The sequence below is a fragment of the Gigantopelta aegis genome, chromosome 6, assembly GCF_016097555.1.
Source record: "Gigantopelta aegis isolate Gae_Host chromosome 6, Gae_host_genome, whole genome shotgun sequence".
Taxonomy (NCBI): Eukaryota; Metazoa; Mollusca; class Gastropoda; order Neomphalida; family Peltospiridae; genus Gigantopelta; species Gigantopelta aegis.
Genome location: NC_054704.1, coordinates 92,422,550 through 92,443,106, shown reverse-complemented (window position 1 = coordinate 92,443,106; position 20,557 = coordinate 92,422,550). Strand labels below are relative to the sequence as shown.

General features: G+C 35.9%; 1 protein-coding gene across 2 annotated transcripts in view; it reads right to left on the bottom strand.

Annotated features, from left to right (window-relative positions):
• Positions 1-20,557, bottom strand: part of LOC121376457 (tyrosine-protein kinase transmembrane receptor Ror-like) — a 354,346-nt gene that overhangs the window by 13,275 nt on the left and 320,514 nt on the right. For both annotated transcript variants that reach the window (XM_041504330.1, XM_041504331.1), the window contains 5 exons: positions 14,331-14,437; positions 12,484-12,574; positions 7,324-7,362; positions 3,732-3,865; positions 2,659-2,868 (listed from right to left, as the gene is read on the bottom strand). In XM_041504330.1, the coding sequence (XP_041360264.1) occupies positions 2,659-2,868; positions 3,732-3,865; positions 7,324-7,362; positions 12,484-12,574; positions 14,331-14,437 (581 nt within the window). The remainder of the gene's footprint in view (positions 1-2,658; positions 2,869-3,731; positions 3,866-7,323; positions 7,363-12,483; positions 12,575-14,330; positions 14,438-20,557) is intronic.

Here is a 20,557-nt window from a genome sequence, read left to right as displayed (position 1 = left end):
TTTTATCTCATACACCTTTTATAAAACATTGGTTGGAATAAGAAAGAAAAAAGGTGGAATGGGAAATAAAACACTGGTTGGAATGGGAAATAAAACACTGGTTGGAACTGGAAATCAAACACTGGTTGGGATGGGAAATTAAACACTGGTTGGAATGGTAAATAAATACTGGCTGGAATGGAAAATACATACTGGTTGGAATGGGAAATAAACCATTGGTAGGAATGGGAAATTAAACACTGGTTGGAATATGAAATTAAAACATTGGTTGGAATGGGAAATAAATACTGGCTGGAATATGAAATTAAACACTGGTTGGAATGGAATATAAATAATGGATGGAATGGAAAATAACACAATATATCCACTAACGGGAATTGATCCTATGACCCATTATACCACTGAACTACAACTCACATGCTGCAAGAAGCCCAGCAGTTGGACACAAATTAGCCATCTAAATTAGACCCTTAAAATTAAAATAACACATTTTCGAATTAGCCATCTAAATTAGACCCTTAAAACTAAAATAACACATTTTCTCTTTTGGTGTGCAACCCAACACTGTTATTGTTCACAGAGCTGACAAAAATCTGTTAATTCCTACAGACAAATTAGAGTGTTCGCTATCCCACAAGTCACCACCATGTCTGAGAGTTATCCTTAGAAAAACTAGAAAATAGCTTTTAAAAAAAAATGGATTCTCCGTTTTCTAGCCTTGTGGTTTGTAGATGGCAGATGGCATAGATTAGACGGAAGATTATACTACTGATTACAATAGAAATTTTAAACGTTTTAATATTAAAGGTGTCTCTAGACTGGTGTATTAAAGACTGATATGTGCTTAGGAATTTGGTTAACAACATCACTGAGAGAGAGAGAGCGAGACAGACAGACAGACACACAGAGAGAAAGAGAGACACAGAAACAGAGACAGAGAGAGAGACACACACAGAAACAGAGACAGAGAGAGAGAGTTAAAAGTTAAAGTTTGTTTTGTTTACTGACATCACTAGAGTACATTGATTTAGTAATAATCGGCTGTTGGATGTCAAATATTTGGTATTTTTGACATTTTCTAAGAAAGGAATGTGCTATATTTTCCATTAGTGGGATATTTTATATGCACCATCCCACAGACAGGATAGCACATACCACAGCCTTTGATATACCAGTCATGGTGTACTTAGTACTACTTACACTGACAAATGATGTCTAAGTTAATTCCTGTGTCTAATTTCATTTTGAAAGTCACACGTTTCTTTTACTAAAGCAAATTGCTAAATGTTTTTGTCTTAGTATATTATCTACCTACAGTATGTTAATAACAGAAAGCTGCAAATAGGAAACAAAAGTCCAATCTATAAATAAACATGTAGCCCTGTACATAACTAACAAACACGCTATCAGCCAAAGGACAATCAAATGACCATCTAGATGAGCTTGTTCATCTGTCATCTTCCGTATGAACCAATGAACAAACTGCGGGATCAACCAATTGAGTTCACCGATACATGGACAGACATATTGATACTGACAGTGTGTAAGTGACCAGTAAGTGTGTTTAGTGGTGTGGTAAATAGTACAGTCATTCTTCTATTTGCGAACAGCTTGAGGCATGTCTTGGACTATCAGTAAATATTGCTGTGCTATTTTCTTGCATGACAAGTGCATATTATGCAAATGTTGTTGTGTTAGTTATTTTTTTCATTATTTAGGTAAACGCTAAACAAGAATTATTGAAAACACAATTGATGGGTGAAGAATATTGCTGGGATTTTAAAAACACAATTGTATATAAATTTGTAGATGAAGAATATTGTAGGATTTTTAAAAACACAACTGAATACTAATTGTCGAATGTTGGGATTAACTAAACAAAATTAAAAGCTCAAACAAAAATATATATTATTATTTTTGAGATCATCTAAATCACGAAAGGAAAGGAAAGGAATGACTTACATATTTATTATATTTACATCCACGATTGTCTAAAGGGTGGGTCACACAATTCTAAAAATGGCAACTTGAGTTTATCGAAGGTAAATGCATGAGCCAAACTCCCAAAGAGAGCAAGATCTGTTGGGTTGTTCGTGGACATGCTCCCCAGAAATGTTTCAAATAAAGATGCCCAGAGACGTGTTTTCATAGCAGTTTAATGTTGTATATTGTGGATAATAACTTAAAAGAAACAAGAAAAAATGTCATTAAAATGGACACTTCAAACAAGCAGGGGGGTCAAGGGTCCCGTGTGACCCCCTCTGGATCTGTTAATGAGTTTGAAAACAAACAGGCTTGTTTACATTGCTATAAAATGTATATTGTTCATTGCAAAAAAAAGTCTGGGTCAGTGTTTTGTTATCTCCTGAAGATGAATGCAATTTTTATTTATAATAATTAAATCAAATCAATTAAGAATCATCAATTGCCTGATACTCTAGGAATCCCTGCTGTTTAAGACATGCTATAAATACTGACCAATTAAAAGGCATTACTATAAATACCGACCAATTAAAAGGCATTGCTATAAATACTGACCAATTAAAAGGCATTGCTATAAATACTGACTAATTAAAAGGTATTGTTATAAATACTGACCAATTAAAAGGCATTGCTATAAATACTGACCAATTAAAAAGTATTGCTATAAATACTGACCAATGAGAGGGTGTCTCTTGGCGAGCACATACTCCGTCCTGCAGACGTCGTTCTCCAGCACCTCACACTCGTCTTTACAGATCTGCCGCGGCTCTGCGTTTTCTCCCCCCTCCATACACAGGGGGAATGCGTGGAAACACAGGGAGGGGATGGCATATTCCTGGCATTGTGTAGACAGGTGACTTGAGGAACCAATCACAGCAAAGGCCGCTGTCATGGAAATTAGAAAATGTTTTTAAAAACTATTTAAAACTAATGCTGAGGAAGATATTAGAAATCGTTCTTGATCTTCTTCTTTTTTTTGAGTTTGAAAAATATCATGTCATATTCTATTCAAGTAAATGATTGTTTAACATTAAGTTTTGTGTTCTTTCTCCAACCCTACCGCCCCTTTTGGCATGGAAAGTATGATGGAAGAAAACCTACTTTTTATTTAAGATGCATGCAATAAATATCAAATTCTTCTGTTTTTAATGATACATTATTAACTTGAGACACACAGGCTTGTTATAATAAACCGATTGTGTATTATGAATACTAGACATGTAAAAAAATAGTTTATTCAAAACTGTATACGAGTACAACAATAAGTATTACACCGAGAAACTCCTCTAAACCAGTCCCTCAGTAAACTGGAATTCTCTCCAAAACCAAACATTTTACTTGGTCCCATTGGTGTTCGGTTTAGAGAGATTTCACTGTATTTGATTTTAATGGAATTACTATTATCAGTGATTCAGGTTGTTAATGCTTCTGTAATACTAATTCAAGCCATATTTCAAAACAGCACTACAATAAATCACTTCTCTCAACTCCTTAATTATTTTCTTTTTCATCGTGGTTAATGAAAAAAAAAACCCAGAAAAAAGCCAGTACAATCAACTTCCTGTGTTCACAATATTAATCTAAACCACACCATCATTCCAATTACATTTGCTCGGCAATTAAATTTCATCATTTGCCATAAACCTGTCTTCCCCTGACATTGTGTGCCCTTGAAGAAACATGACTTCTGCTGCAGGCTTGCATAAACATAGCATGACATGACATCACAATTAAAAGTTGATAATTACCTATAAACCGCTCTTCCCTGCGACTCTGGGTGAATTTCGAATTGACGTAGATGCTCATGTTACCCACAAACTTGGAACAGGTGCTTCCCCGGTAGATTTGACAGAAACCAGACATGTCTGCCTTGTCTTCATCCCTTGGGAAAAAAACCCACAAATATTATACAGGTACATAAAACTGGGATTAATGATACGGTGGATGCTGTAAAACTGTCCTTAATGACAGTGACAGTTATAAAACTGGCTTTAATGTATCAGTGGTTACAATTAAACATGCCTTAATGATACAGTGGTTGTTGTAAAACTGGCCTTAATGATACAGTGGTTGTTGTAAAACTGGCCTTAATGATACAGTGGTTGTTGTTAAACTGGCCTTAATGATACAGTGGTTGTTGTTAAACTGGCCTTAATGATACAGTGGTTGTTGTAAAACTGGCCTTAATGATACAGTGGTTGTTGTAAAACTGGCCTTAATGATACGGTGGTCACTGTAAAACTGTCTTAATGATACAGTGGTTACTGTAAAACTGGCCTTAATGATACAGTGGATGCTGTAAAACTGGCCTTAATGATACAGTGGTTGTTGTAAAACTGGTCTTAATGATACGGTGGTCACTGTAAAACTGTCTTAATGATACAGTGGTTACTGTAAAACTGGCCTTACTGATACAGTGGATGCTGTAAAACTGGCCTTAATGATACAGTGGATGCTGTAAAACTGGCCTTAATGATACAGTGGTTGTTGTAAAACTGGCCTTAATGATACAGTGGTTGTTGTAAAACATGCCTTAATGATACAGTGGATGCTGTAAAACTGGCCTTAATGATACAGTGGATGCTGTAAAACTGGCCTTAATGATACAGTGGTTGTTGTAAAACATGCCTTAATGATACAGTGGATGCTGTAAAACTGGCCTTAATAATACAGTGGATGCTGTAAAACTGGCCTTAATGATACAGTGGTCACTGTAAAACTGGCCTTAATGATACGGTGGTCACTGTAAAACTGGCCTTAATGATACGGTGATCACTGTAAAACTGGCCTTAATGATACGGTGGTCACTGTAAAACTGGCCTTAATGATACAGTGGTCACTGTAAAACTGGCCTTAATGATACAGTGGATGCTGTAAAACTGGCCTTAATGATACAGTGGTTACTGTAAAACTGGCCTTAATGATTCAAGGGTTACTGTAAAACTGGCCTTAATGACTCGGTGGTTACTGTAAAACTGGCCTTAATAACTCAGTGGTTACAGTAAAACTGGCCTTAATGACACAGTGGTTACTTTAAAACTGGCCTTAATGACACAGTGGTTACTTTAAAACTGGCCTTAATGACTCAGTTGTTACTGTAAAACTGGCCGTAATGACTCAGTGGTTACAGTAAAACTGGCCTTAATGACAGTGGTTACTGTAAAACTGGCCTTAATGACACAGTGGTTACTGTAAAAATGGCCTTAATTATACAGTGGTTACTGTAAAACTGGCCTTAATAAAACTAATCTTAATGACACAGTGGGATAAATGTAGGGTGGGTGATCAAGATAAATGTTTGTAGACAACAAAGGTAAAGCTGACATAAACGAGGACCCACAAACACATTTAAATATGGCAATAATTGTTCACACTGAATAACATGCAACCAGAATAAATACTGGTTAATGAGTTACACCATGCCTTGGCCATTTAACCCCACAACAATACAAACACAGATGGTTTTACTTCTTACATACATATCAAATTATTTCTTTGGCATGGACTCAATCACAGTAAATAGTTTCAACTTGTTGACATCCTGTTTCTATTTATCGCAAGACCTTTATCCCCTTTCAAATATCAAATGGTAAAAAGTCCACAAATAAATTATTGTCAACTACAATTAACTGGCTACACTCCATGACACGACCACTGACATTATGGTTGCAACAGAAACTGTTGCTCAAGAAAGGGAAAGTTATTTTGATAAAAGGAAGATAACATGAACAATTTAATTTTAAAATTTCATGCAAAATATTTTCAATATAGTCACCTTCAGCAAAGGCCATCCACAAATTTGCAATATACAGCTTTTTATGTAAGAATTTTTGTCGGTTTTTGTGTGACTTTATTAATGTTACAAATTGTATAAGATTGCATAGTGTAGCAAAGTGATTTTATACTAAATATGTGACTGTGACATTGATAAATTCACAAATCCTTTCCATGACTTGTTTTACATAATGACATCCCATTTGATGTAATAACATAATTTTTCTGAGGTTTATCGAATGATAACATTTAGTTTTTTAATGACGTCATCCAGTCAGAATAGAACATGTTGTATAATGGTGGGAAGTATGTATTATAAAGAATTGACCACTGAGCGGAGGTCAATACATGATTTAATGTGTGCATATTAAATGTAACTGTTGTAAAGACTTGTTTAATGTTGATCGGTCAAGTTTCATGTTTTTATTGCCATTTTCACTTCCTGTGTCAACCACATAATGTAAGGAATATCATATTTTTAACATGTTAAACATACAATGTATTTGAACTGTATATTGTTTTAAAGTTAAAGTTTGTTTTGTTTAATGACACCACTAGAGCGCATTGATTTATTCATCATTAGCTATTGGATGTCTAACATTGAGTAATTCTGACATAGTCTTAGAGAGGAAACCCGCTACATTTTTCTATTATAGCAAGGTATTTTTTATATGCATTATCCCACAGACAGGATAGCACATACCACAGTCTTTGATATATAAGTTGTGGTGCACTGGCTGGAACAAGAAATAGCCCAATGGGCCCACAGATGTGGACTGATTCTAGTCCTACACCACACATCAAGTTTACCACTGGGCTATGTTCCTCGCAGTATATTGTTTCAAAGACAAATTGTTGTGATTCTCACAGACCTATATTTAGGATGTCAGAAAGGTGGGCATGCACCACATCCCTAATAAAATAAAAAATGAAACAATGGCCATATTAGGTCCATATCAATATATTCAGAACAAGGAAGAAAATGTTTTATTTAACGACACACCCAACACATTTTTTTTACAGTTATATGGCGTCGGATATTCAAAACAAAGTATATGCATGCACTTTCATCCTCCCATTGGAAAATCCTGTGTAAGTGCATTTAAAGTGTTAATGTTTAGTGTTTTATTACTGCTTGCGATGACACAAATATTTAGCACAGGGACTTTAAAAAAAAAAATCGTATTTTGTAAAAAAAAAAATGTTTTATAAAGATGCCATAAACATTTAACACTGGGAAGAAGACATTTCTGTCAAGACATCATTAACATATATACAGATGATAATAATATTAACTGCAGTATTTAACACTGGCAAGAAGACATTTCTGTCAAGACATCATTAACATATATACAGACGATAATAATATTAACTGCAGTATTTAACACTGGCAAGAAGACATTTTTGTCAAGACATCATTAACATATATACAGACGATAATAATATTAACTGCAGTATTTAACACTGGCAAGAAGACATTTTTGTCAAGACATCATTAACATATATACAGACGATAATAATATTAACTGCAGTATTTCCAATAAATATGAAATTTATTACACTTACTTTCCTGGTAACAAGTCAGAATCATAGCGGCCATTAAACCTGAAAATATAACAAATAATGACACATGAAAACAAGATATTTCGAACATTGATTAACACAAGGAATATTTTGAGACTCTTGCTCACTTTAATTCTGGACATTTCTTATTGTAAAAAGATCATAAACGGTAATTATCGACACACATATATTTCCAAAGAAAATGAAACAGGGCAATAAATATATTTGTAAATGATATTTTCATGTCCTCTTGTTAGATAAAACTAATAAAACAAAACACAGATAAATAAAAAATAAAAACCTTCCAGAATGCATTAACCATAAAACATTACATGCCTGTACTTTATGTCAAAGCTTTTATAATTTCCCCATGATAGAGAGCTCTGACATGAAAAGCCATCATAAAAACTTCCCATACAACAAAATTTATGACGAAGTATAGCAACAGCATTAATTAAGACACATAAAATGGCAAATCTAAAAATATATAGGACTAACACATCTGAAAACCCCCGAACATGGGATATTGAATTTCAAACCATTTTCCTGTACTAGCTGTATTGCTTGTGACAGCAGAATTGCACAACACATAAATAACTGGATAGAAAAAATCGAAAGCAGTTACCGGTATCTCAACCTGTCAATGTTTTCAGACAAGTAAGGTAAAACTGTTATGCACCTAATAGATGTGGTCAGTGAATCCAAAGTGAACTATGATAATGGAAGTATGTTTTCAGACAAGTAAGGTAAAACTGTTATGCACCTACCGTAATAGATGTGGTCAGTGAATCCAAAGTGAACTATGATAATGGAAGTATGTTTTCAGACAAGTAAGGTAAAACTGTTATGCACCTACCGTAATAGATGTGGTCAGTGAATCCAAAGTGAACTATGATAATGGAAGTATGTTTTCAGACAAGTAAGGTAAAACTGTTAAGCACCTAATAGATGTGGTCAGTGAATCCAAAGTGAACTATGATAATGGAAGTATGTTTTCAGACAAGTAAGGTAAAACTGTTAAGCACCTAATAGATGTGGTCAGTGAATCCAAAGTGAACTATGATAATGGAAGTATGTTTTCAGTATGTTTTCAAGTAAGGTAAAACTGTTAAGCACCTAATAGATGTGGTCAGTGAATCCAAAGTGAACTATGATAATGGAAGTATGTTTTCAGACAAGTAAGGTAAAACTGTTAAGCACCTAATAGATGTGGTCAGTGAATCCAAAGTGAACTATGATAATGGAAGTAACAAGTAAGGTAAAAAACTGTTAATGTGGTCAGTGAATCCAAAGTGAACACCTAATAGATGTGGTCAGTGAATCCAAAGTGAACTATGATAATGGAAGTATGTTTTCAGATAAGTAAGGTAAAACTGTTAATCACCTAATAGATGTGGTCAGTGAATCCAAAGTGAACTATGATAATGGAAGTATGGAAGTATGTTTTCAGATAAGTAAGGTAAAACTGTTAAGCACCTAATAGATGTGGTCAGTGAATCCAAAGTGAACTATGATAATGGAAGTATGTTTTCAGACAAGTAAGGTAAAACTGTTAAGCACCTAATAGATGTGGTCAGTGAATCCAAAGTGAACTATGATAATGGAAGTATGTTTTCAGACAAGTAAGGTAAAACTGTTAAGCACCTAATAGATGTGGTCAGTGAATCCAAAGTGAACTATGATAATGGAAGTATGTTTTCAGACAAGTAAGGTAAACTGTTAAGCACCTAATAGATGTGGTCAGTGAATCCAAAGTGAACTATGATAATGGAAGTATGTTTTCAGACAAGTAAGGTAAAACTGTTAAACTCAGTGAATAAGAACTATGATAATGGAAGTACCTGTTAATAGATGTGGTCAGTGAATCCAAAGTGAACTATGATAATGGAAGTATGTTTTCAGTAATAAGTTAATGCACCTAATAGATGTGGTCAGGAATCCAAAAACTGTTAAGCACCTAATAGATGTGGTCAGTGAATCCAAAGTGAACTATGATAATGGAAGTATGTTTTCAGATAAGTAAGGTAAAACTGTTAAGCACCTAATAGATGTGGTCAGTGAATCCAAAGTGAACTATGATAATGGAAGTATGTTTTCAGATAAGTAAGGTAAAACTGTTAAGCACCTAATAGATGTGGTCAGTGAATCCAAAGTGAACTATGATAATGGAAGTATGTTTTCAGACAAGTAAGGTAAAACTGTTAAGCACCTAATAGATGTGGTCAGTGAATCCAAAGTGAACTATGATAATGGAAGTATGTTTTCAGATAAGTAAGGTAAAACTGTTAAGCACCTAATAGATGTGGTCAGTGAATCCAAAGTGAACTATGATAATGGAAGTATGTTTTCAGATAAGTAAGGTAAAACTGTTAAGCACCTAATAGATGTGGTCAGTGAATCCAAAGTGAACTATGATAATGGAAGTATGTTTTTCTTAACAAAGGAGCAGCACGTAGCCCAGTGGTAAAGCATTCGCTTGATGCGTGGTCGGTTTGGGATCGATCCCTGTTGGTGTGCCCGTTGGGTTATTTCTCATTCCGGCCAGTGCTCCACAACTGGTAGATCAAAGGACATGGTATGTGTTATCCTGCCTGTGGGACGGTGCATATAAATGATCCCTTGCTACTAATGAAAACATTTAGCAGGTTTCTCTGAGACTATATGTCAAAATTACTAAATGTTTGGCATCCAATAGCCGATTATTAATAAATCAATGTGATCTAGTGGTGTTGTTAAACAAAACAAACAAACAAATAAACTTCTTTAATGAAGCCACTAGAACACATTGATTTATTCACCATCAGCTATCGGATGTCAACGATTTGATAATTCTGACATAGTCTTAGAGAGGAAACCCACTACATTTTTTCATTAGTAGCAAGGGATCTTTTATATACTCCATCACACAGACAGAACAGCACATACCATGGCCTTTGATATATCAGTCATGGGGCATAGGTTAGAATGCGAATAAACCCAAATCAGAGAATGAGTCCACCGAGGGGGTTTGATCCTCAGGTGAGCACTCAACTGACTGAACTAGAACCTGCCCCTCATTGATACAATAATTATATAATGAAATGTGAAACATGTCATGTGCATTATAAGCACCAACCTTTTTAACAAATTATTTGCCAATTTTAATTCAAAACATAGTTATAGACAAAAAAAAATTCCTAAAATTTGTTTATAATGAAATTTTTTCTTTACATTGTAAAAGTTTATGGGAAACAGATGGAAAAAAAGAAGGGGAAATGAGCGACACATTCTTTTCACTACATGATGCTGCAATTTCACAGGGAGGAAAATGGTAATAAACCGAAAGAAGAACCATAAACTGTGGTCTATTATTTTGCAGATTAAAAAGAGTTCAGCTGTTGAGGAACAGTCACACATTCTACAAAGACATTCAAGAGTTGTATCCTGCGGTCTCAGCCTTCTGGCTCGGCTTATCACACTGGCATACACATGCTGAGTCTTTATAACGCCATTCTCAAGGCAGTCACCTTTAATTTGAGGCTCCACCTATCACTTGTGAGAGGAAGCTATGGGTTTTTCTGCCGGAGTATGTGGGGGAGTTTATGACCACAGAATGCTGTAAAGAACTGAAACTGGGTTTTTTTACAGGCATACACATGCTGAGTCTTTATAACGCCATTCTCAAGGCAGTCACCTTTAATTTGAGGCTCCACCTATCACTTGTGAGAGGAAGCTATGGGTTTTTCTGCGGAGTCTGTGGGGGAGTTTATGACCACAGAATGCTGTAAAGAACTGAAACTATGTTTTTTTTTAGATACTCACATCTATGGTTAGCCAGAGTCAGTGGTGGAGTTTATGACCACAGAATGCTGTAAACAACCGACAGTTTGGCCTCTTATCACTATTTAGTCAACCGGTTATCTCAGTCATGAGAGGCCAGGCATTCCACTCATAGCCAGTCAATTTACACTGACACTTGTAATGGCCGTTTGTGGATCTCCAGTAAGATTAGTGCAATACAGGAAGTGGGGTTGACTATAACCTCCCCACAGACCACTTCCTTATCTTTAGCAATATATTGTACTTTGAAGTATGATATTGTAGTACTAACAATTAATCAAGTAGCCCATCTCCAAGTATATTTTTTAATATTGTAGTGTAAAATATTGGTAAAGTAGTACCTTTCGTATACAGTGACACCTGTCTAAACCAACCTTTTTTTCCATCTCAGTAGTAATCAAGATTACCTTTATTTATAATCCTTGGTAGACCTGGGGTTATGAACAGATTTGATAACTTGTCCTTGGTAATATGCCTTTAAGATTTGGAATCACTGAATTTACCATTGGTCTGTCATCTTGTGTAAACCTGAATTACATTTTCAAATTGTAGGGAGAGGCCTTGATATAGGCATTTTGCCTGTTGGCCAATCCCCAACCAGCATTATAATTGGGAATAAATATTGTTTAAACCAACCTGTCTAAACTGGAGCCTCAACAAACCACAATACTGTCAAAACCAGCTAAATTTCATGGTTTTCGAGTTTTCTAAATTCTAAACCGCGGATCATATTAAGTCCCTGGAGTGATCTGGTTTAGACATGTTTCACTGTATATGCAATATGACTAGCTGACTCAATAATTATCCCATCCTGAGGGTGGGATTCATATTAAGTCCCTGGAGTGATCTGGTTTAGACATGTTTCACTGTATATGCAATATGACTAGCTGACTCAATAATTATCCCATCCTGAGGGTGGGATTTAGCTCAGTCGGTTGAGTACTTGCTCGAGGTGCTTGCATTACAGGATCAAACCACCTTGGTGGATCCATTCAATAGATTGTTTTTTCTCATTGCAAACAGTCCACCACAACTGGTCAAAGGCTGTGGTATGTGCTTTCCTGTCTGTGGGAAAGTGCATATAAAAGATCCCTTGCTGCATTAGAAAAAATGTAGCAGGTTTCCTCTGATGACAACGCGTCAGAGTTACCATTGTTGATGACATAATAAATCAATGTGGTCTAGTGGTGTTGTTAAACAAACCAAACTTTCAACCCCTCCCTCACCCCAAATCTACACCTTTCAAAATGTCAAACAGACAAAGGGGCATGCTCAATTGCTGAAGCTTCAAGGGCTTCAAGCACTCAGCCAGCCTAAAACTTTAATAAAGTCTAATAAACTTACCCATTGATATCTGTTTCTCCTGGAATATCGGGTTTAAATTCAACATCATCAGGATTAACTTGATTGCCACGTTCAATTTCTGGTGGTTTATCTAAAAATAAAAAGAATTTTGAATTGAAATCACACATGCAATATTATAAAGCCTGTCTTCTTGTAAAAGACAAAAATCACAAGAATATATATAAACTTTTGATAATGTGATATGTGAATATACGTTTATAGTGTTATTAATATTGTGTTAAAATAGTAAAATGTACTGGTGTTTTTATTTAGTAACCTTTACTACACCAAGTATTAACTGAAGAACATGATCTTGCAGTATGTTGTCCAGCACACAACATATCTTCAATTTTTTTTTTTTTTTATTAAATCTTCCATTCATTCTAACTTGCCACCATGTTAACCAAAAACATATAAAAGGTATGAGAAACATGTAGGTAAGTTGCTTTAATGATATATTTAGTAAGCAGCATTAGTATTTATTTGAACTTTAAATTTCAAACTTATGGACTACAATAATGCAATGCTTTCTGTTCTCTCACATCAACAAGATGTCAATAATACCATGGAAGAAAAATTGAAAAATTGACTGACTACTTTATAGCAAATTGAAGCAGTCAATATTTTAAAAATAGCTGTTAATTAAAGTGTATGTATATTCTATAAAAAGCATTTTGAGAGTACTGATAAAGCAATATCTGGCCCAATACATTTTTGTATCTCCTAAGTTCAAGGGCCATAACTCATGAAAGTCAAACTTGATCTGTAAGGCTATACACAAAATTTCAGCTCAATATCTTGAGGCATTGCTAAAACATTGGGAACAAAGTCTGGAAAACAATATGTTAGAACAGACGGACAGACGGACAGACAGACAGATGGTGACGAAACCTATAGTCCACTGTGGTTGGACTGATAGGTGACTAATAACCAAATAGAAGAGAAAAACCATTTTGATAATCATGCCTCTCAAAGAAGACACTGCTTAAAGAAAACTATTTCCCAATGATCCACCGATTTCCCAATATTGTGAAACCCCACTCTTTGTTCTTCTCTTGGATCCACCGTTGATTCTCGTATCCTACATTTCACGATTTACATACAGCTGTTATGTTTTATTTTGTGTGCTGCACCAAGAGGTGTACTGGTGCAAACAGAACTGCAGTGAAGTGCCACTTATAAACTTACTGAACTGTGGCAGGTTCAGGAGGCCGAGCACTCATGGATAATTTAACTGTTACCATCATCTTCTGTCACATCACATTTATCTAACGTTAGGCTCCAAAAAACACCCTGTTAGTTACAAAGCTGTGATGTCAGGAGGTTGAGCACTTGTGAATAATTTGACTGGTACCATTGTTTTCTATCACATCACATCATTTTCATCTAACATTAGTCTCAAAAACCAGTCTGTTAGTTACCAAGCTGTGATTATGGTCTCCATGAGTACTTGAGTATTCAGGCACACGCCGAGTCTAGCAAGACTTGAGTCTGTTCACAGGACTCAAGTACCCGTACAAGGAAGAGCACTCTCATTTAATTTAATTTTTTTAACATCATTTTGCCATATGCTTGCAGCCGGTTACATTATAGGTCTCTGAGACATGGAGGGAAACCAAAAGTGGAATGTGTGGAATGCCATACAAAGGCATGATTTGGCATCTATGTTCAGCACTGGAATTAAGATGCATAATGTTATTTTACTTTATTCCTTAGTCTCATTCATTATCATCTAAATGTCGGGTCCGGGTCGAGTTTGACCCTTGAGTACTCGATTGGCAATTGCTTGAACATCTTCACAGACATAAGCAAAGTTACAAATATCTAATATAAGAAAAAAACTTTACCATTTTTAACAAAGAGTATTCCTGTGGTTTCTTCCACACCAAAGTTGTTTTTGGCGCGACATGTGTAGTAGCCAGTGTCGTAAGTATCCAGTTTAGTAATGCGTAATCTGAAAATATAACATTTTACAATTAACTTTCATAATATAAATACCATTTAAACAAACATTCTGAGAGTAAGCTAAAACAATACATGTCACCTTCTGGGCCAAAGTTTTTTTTACACATCTCCTAAATTCAACTTGGTGTGTAACAGTATATGATAAAGCTATATACAAAATAAAGTCTGGAAAATAAATTTTCGTATCTTCTAAGTTCAAGGGCTATAACTCTTTGAAAAATGGGTATGTAACAGGTATGTACATTGTTATGTAACAGCTAGTACATTATAAAGCTATACACAAAATTTCAGTTCAGTATCTCAAGGCTTTGAAAAAAAAATATCCAGACAAACAGACAGAGAAATGAAACCCTAAAGTCCCTAAGTTGGACTGGTAGGGGACTAAAAATCTGTGATATGTGCTGTTCTGTCAGTTACAGGGTTAGTATAAGACAATTAAATTGAACAGCCTGCACGTATGTGATGACAATACTTTTTTAGTTTTTTGCTCACAATATGTTGTAGATATTATATTTATTACCAAATGCACACAGCTATTATAACAGATATTACCAACAAATTGGGCATCATCAAACCAACATTCTGTTTCTTCAAGGAATCTGACCAAGCTTTTATGCCGTATTGGAACTCCTTAATTGCAATTTTTTAAAAGACAAATTTTTAATTTTATGTGTGTTTTTTAAAGCTATTTGTTTGACTCAAAATACTGGCATAATTTTAACAAGGAATCTGAATCTGATCCTTTAAATTTTGCTTTTGACAATTAAAATGGTCATCTTATTATTCTACATACTAGTGTTGAGAATTGGTTGGAAGTTCATCATCAATCACTGGTTATAATCAGTTGGCGCCAGTCAATCAACTTTCGATTACAAAATCGGTTAGAATTATACTAACATAAGAAGGATTTGAATAATAAAAGAAAGAAAGAAATGTTTTATTTAATGATGCACTCAACACATTTTATTTACGGTTATATGGTGTCAGACATATGGTTAAGGACCACACAGATATTGAGAGGAAACCCACTGTCGCCACTTCATGGGCTACTCTTTCTGATTAGCAGCAAGGGATCTTTTATTTGCACTTCCCACAGGCAGGATAGCACAAACCATGGCCTTTGTTGAACCAGTTATGGATCACTGGTTGGTGCAAGTGATTTACACCTACCCATTGAGTAGGTTTGGAGTCAGTATCTGGATTAAAAATCCCATGCCTCAACTGGGATCTGAACCCAGTACCTACCAGCCTGTTGACCGATGGCCTAACCACGACACCACCAAGGCCAGTTTGAATAATAAGAACATGCATGTATTGTTGTGTTCAGTTAAATTTTCCTACACAATGATTTCTTTGTTTTGTGTAAGACACCACTAAAGCACATTGATTTATTAATCATTTGCTATTGGATGTCAGACAGTTTGTAATTTTGACATATAGTCTTAGAGAGGAAACCTGCTACATTTTTCCATTAGTAGCAATGGATCTTTCTTATCTCATACAGGATTGCACATACCATGGCATTAGATAGACTGGTGCACTGGCTAGAAAAGAATAAGAAATAGACCAATGGCCAACACAATGGATTATTGATTTTATAATCGATCATCACTTCAGTAGAGACAAACCAATCAATGTGCGATTATAATCGCTCATTAGAACATCACTACAACATATTACATGTACTATTTATTAATCGGTTTCTAACATTTTAATGGAGACATATATACTACTCAAAAGAATTTAAGGGTCAAAAATTTATAACCAAATAAGTTTCAGAGTGTATTAGATTGATGATGTAAACTACACCAAAAATTTAATTTATTGTTCCATATTTACAAAAAAACACAAATAAATGTCACTGTATACAAGAAAGTCACATGACATGCTGTCAAAGTTGAAGGTTGTCAAACATGGATTTTACACATTAGAACATTCGTTTAATAGTGTGTGAATCCACCCCTGGCGCGAATACACTCGACACATCATTGCCTCATGCTGTTGATCAGACGTCTGAAGAACTCTTGGGGAATGGCCTGCCACTCTGCCATAAGAAGTTGACCCAGATCATGAAGGTTGGCCGGAGGGGCATGGTTATCCCGAACTCTCCTGCCTAATTCGTCCCAGGCGTGCTCTATTGGGGCCAAGTCAGGCAAATATGCTGGCCAATCCATCCTGGCGATACCTTGTTGTCTGAGAAAGTCCGTTACCACCCTGGCGCGGTGGGGTCTGGCATTGTCATCCTGCAGAACTGCCCTGCCGCCAATCTGCTGAAGGCCTGGGAGAACCAACGGCCGGATAATCTCATTCAGATAGCAGATTCCATAGAGGGGGGTCCTGTGGTGGATAGAGATGCCGCCCCACACCATGACGCTGCCACCACCGAACCGGTGACATTGTCTAACGTTAACATCAGCGAAGCGCTCCCCAGGACATCTGTAGACACGAACCCGACCGTCGTTGAACTGGAGACTAAACCTGGACTCATCAGTGAACATCACTCGACCCCACTGAACACGTTGCCACCGCAGATGAAGTGTGCACCAGTGACGTCTGGCCGTTCTGTGACGTGGTAGGAGTGGTGGTCGAACAGCCTGGCGATGGCAGCGTAGATTATTGGCTCTCAGACGATTGCGTATGGTTTGATCAGACACTCGAGTTCCAGTCGCAGTCCACAGATTGTCACGTAATCGGCGTGCAGTGGTTGTGCGTTGACGTAGAGCCATATTGGTGATGTAGCGGTCCTCTCTATTTGTAGTGCTTCGGGGTCTTCCCGAACGTGGACGATTTTGAACAGAATTCGTTGCTTGGTACCGTTGCCACAGTCGGCCAACGACACTCTGACTGATACCAAGTCTCAGAGCAACATTTCTTTGTGTATTGCCATCCTGAAGCCAAGCAATAGCCCTTCCTCGATCTTCGATAGTCAGTTGACGTCGTACCATTGTCGAATTTGGAGTGTGCACCGTACACGAACGCAAGCTCCAATTTTACAGAAATTCAGCATTGGGAACATGGAATACACGTGCAAAGCGTGCAAATGAAGCCCTTTGTGAAAAAGCAAGTTATGGGCACTTAGCAGACCTTTCGCTTTTGCCCTAATTTACGTGCAAATGTAAGCATGTTTTTCGCCATTAGAACTAGTCGACAGTGTCAATGACAGTGGATTTTAATTCATTTATGGGTTGCTTAGACCCACTTTCGTCAAAATGGAACAATACCATGCGTGACATTATGGTCTAGCTAATATAATTGACATTCAGAAAATAATGTCGAAAATATCGTCTGACCCTTAAATTCTTTTGAGTAGTATATATGTAGAACAAAACTAATTACCAGGCCATTTATTGACTGGTTCTCTTGAGTCATTTAACAAAAATAAAGACAGTCTACCTAACATTGAACATTGTTCTTTATTCAATGTGGCTATCTTTTTGAAAGAGGACAGACCAAAATAATTATCAGGCTACCATTTGTTTGGTTCCTTTTAAAGGGACAGACCCCAGTTTTTAAACACTAAGGCATATTTTCACCTAGAGCCTAGTTTTTAAACACTAAGGCATATTTTCACCTAGAGCCTAGTTTTTAAACACTAAGGCATATTTTCACCTAGAGCCTAGTTTTTAAACACTAAGGCATATTTTCACCTAGAGCCTACTTTTTAAACACTAAGGCATATTTTCACCTAGAGCCTACTTTTTAAACACTAAGGCATATTTTCACCTAGAGCCTAGTTTTTAAACACTAAGGCATATTTTCACCTAGAGCCTAGTTTTTAAACACTAAGGCATATTTTCACCTAGAGCCTAGTTTTTAAACACTAAGGCATATTTTCACCTAGAGCCTAGTTTTTAAACACTAAGGCATATTTTCACCTAGAGCCTAGTTTTTAAACACTAAGGCATATTTTCACCTAGAGCCTAGTTTTTAAACACTAAGGCATATTTTCACCTAGAGCCTAGTTTTTAAACACTAAGGCATATTTTCACCTAGAGCCTACTTTTAAACACTAAGGCATATTTTCACCTAGAGCCTAGTTTTTAAACACTAAGGCATATTTTCACCTAGAGCCTAGTTTTTAAACACTAAGGCATATTTTCACCTAGAGCCTACTTTTTAAACACTAAGGCATATTTTCACCTAGAGCCTACTTTTTAAACACTAAGGCATATTTTCACCTAGAGCCTAGTTTTTAAACACTAAGGCATATTTTCACCTAGAGCCTAGTTTTTAAACACTAAGGCATATTTTCACCTAGAGCCTAGTTTTTAAACACTAAGGCATATTTTCACCTAGAGCCTAGGTTCAACCCGTAAATATGAACATTTAAAAATAGACAAAACGCGACTCCATAATCGTTACTTCTTAGACACACATGCATTTTTTAAAATATGAAAAAATGCATTTTGTGGTATTAGAAACACCAGGATGACCAGAAACAATTTGGTTGTATGGAAATGGATACTCTGAACAATAAAATACCAGTAAAGTTTGATTTCAGTGATAATAAATGGCTCTAATAGAGAAAAATATGCTTTAGTGTTTAAAAACTAGGGTATGTCCCTTTAAGTTATCTATTCAGACAGCTATTTGTTGACCGGTTCCCCTGAATTGTGTTTAGTAAAGAAAGATGACAATTTACCTAACACTATTCCCCTGAAGACTAAGTTTCATCAAATGTTGTAGTGTTAACTTTGTAAGCCAGTAATAAGACTGAGATATAGATAACACTCTGCAGGCACACAGCGTACAGATGTTCCATCCCCTTGAGCAACGTTACTGAATGACAGTGAATAAATAAAACAGAATATATTTGTATCTCCAAGGATAATTCACCAAATTTCTCACTAATGCTGGAATGAGACATCACCCCCAAAATGTTCCCTCTATTCTTTTGATGCTGGCATTTGCAGAATAAACCGGCATTTTGTTTTCTGCTAAAGAGAATCATGAGGAATTTGGCTCGCCTGCTTCCTTCCACCAACAAGCAATGGAATGAATCACACATGAGTTTTATGAAATCGTGGATAAACTTAGTGCGGTGTCCAAAAACCTCTCATTAGTGAGTTGCTAGAGTAAAACGGTAGGAAAATAGGAAAGGAAAAAAAAAAAGGTCTAAAAAAAGTTGAAGAAATCTGGTGCCCACACACAGGTTTAATAGAACACAAACAATATACAGGTGAAAAAACATGCACTGTGGGAGAGTATCAACTGGAGGATGTGAATGTTATATAATATTAGTTTCATGGAAAATAGCACAAAATGTTTCACTTGGACAGGATGCTGTTGCAGTAGTGCGACAACCTTAAAGGGATGGTCCTGAGTTTGTTGCCATTGACAAGATGGTACCGACTAACAGTTAATGTTTGTTTTGTTTAACGACACTACTAGAGCACATTGATTTATTAATTATCAGCTATTGGATGTTGTAATGACTACAACTGCATATTAAATATATTTTTTGGCATAAAATATCAGTGGCTGTATATTAAATGTGTCTCAAATCATCCTAGTTTTTACATAAAATATCAGTGGCTGTATATTAAATGTGTCTCTAATCATCCTAGTTTTTACATAAAATATCAGTGGCTGTATATTAAATGTGTCTCTAATCATCCTAGTTTTTACATAAAATATCAGTGGCTGTATATTAAATGTGTCCCCAGTCATCCTAGTTTTTACATAAAATATCACTGGCTGTATATTAAATGTGTCTCCAATCATCCTAGTTTTTACATAAAATATCACTGGCTGTATATTAAATGTGTATCTAATCATCCTAGTTTTTACATAAAATATCAGTGGCTGTATATTAAATGTGTATCTAATCATCCTAGTTTTTACATAAAATATCAGTGGCTGTATATTAAGTGTGTCTCCAATCATCCTAGTTTTTACACTAGGTCAAACTTCACTTTATTTCCAATACATATACAGTGAAACTCTCTAAACCGGACACCCATTCAACCCAGTAAAATGTCTGGTTGTAAGGGGTATTCAGTTTAGAGAGGTTATGTTCTATACTGATAATAAAAAGGGACAGTAGAAACTGGTTTTGAGGGAATTCTGGTTTACAGAGGGTCTGGCTTAGAAGGAATTCTGGTTTACA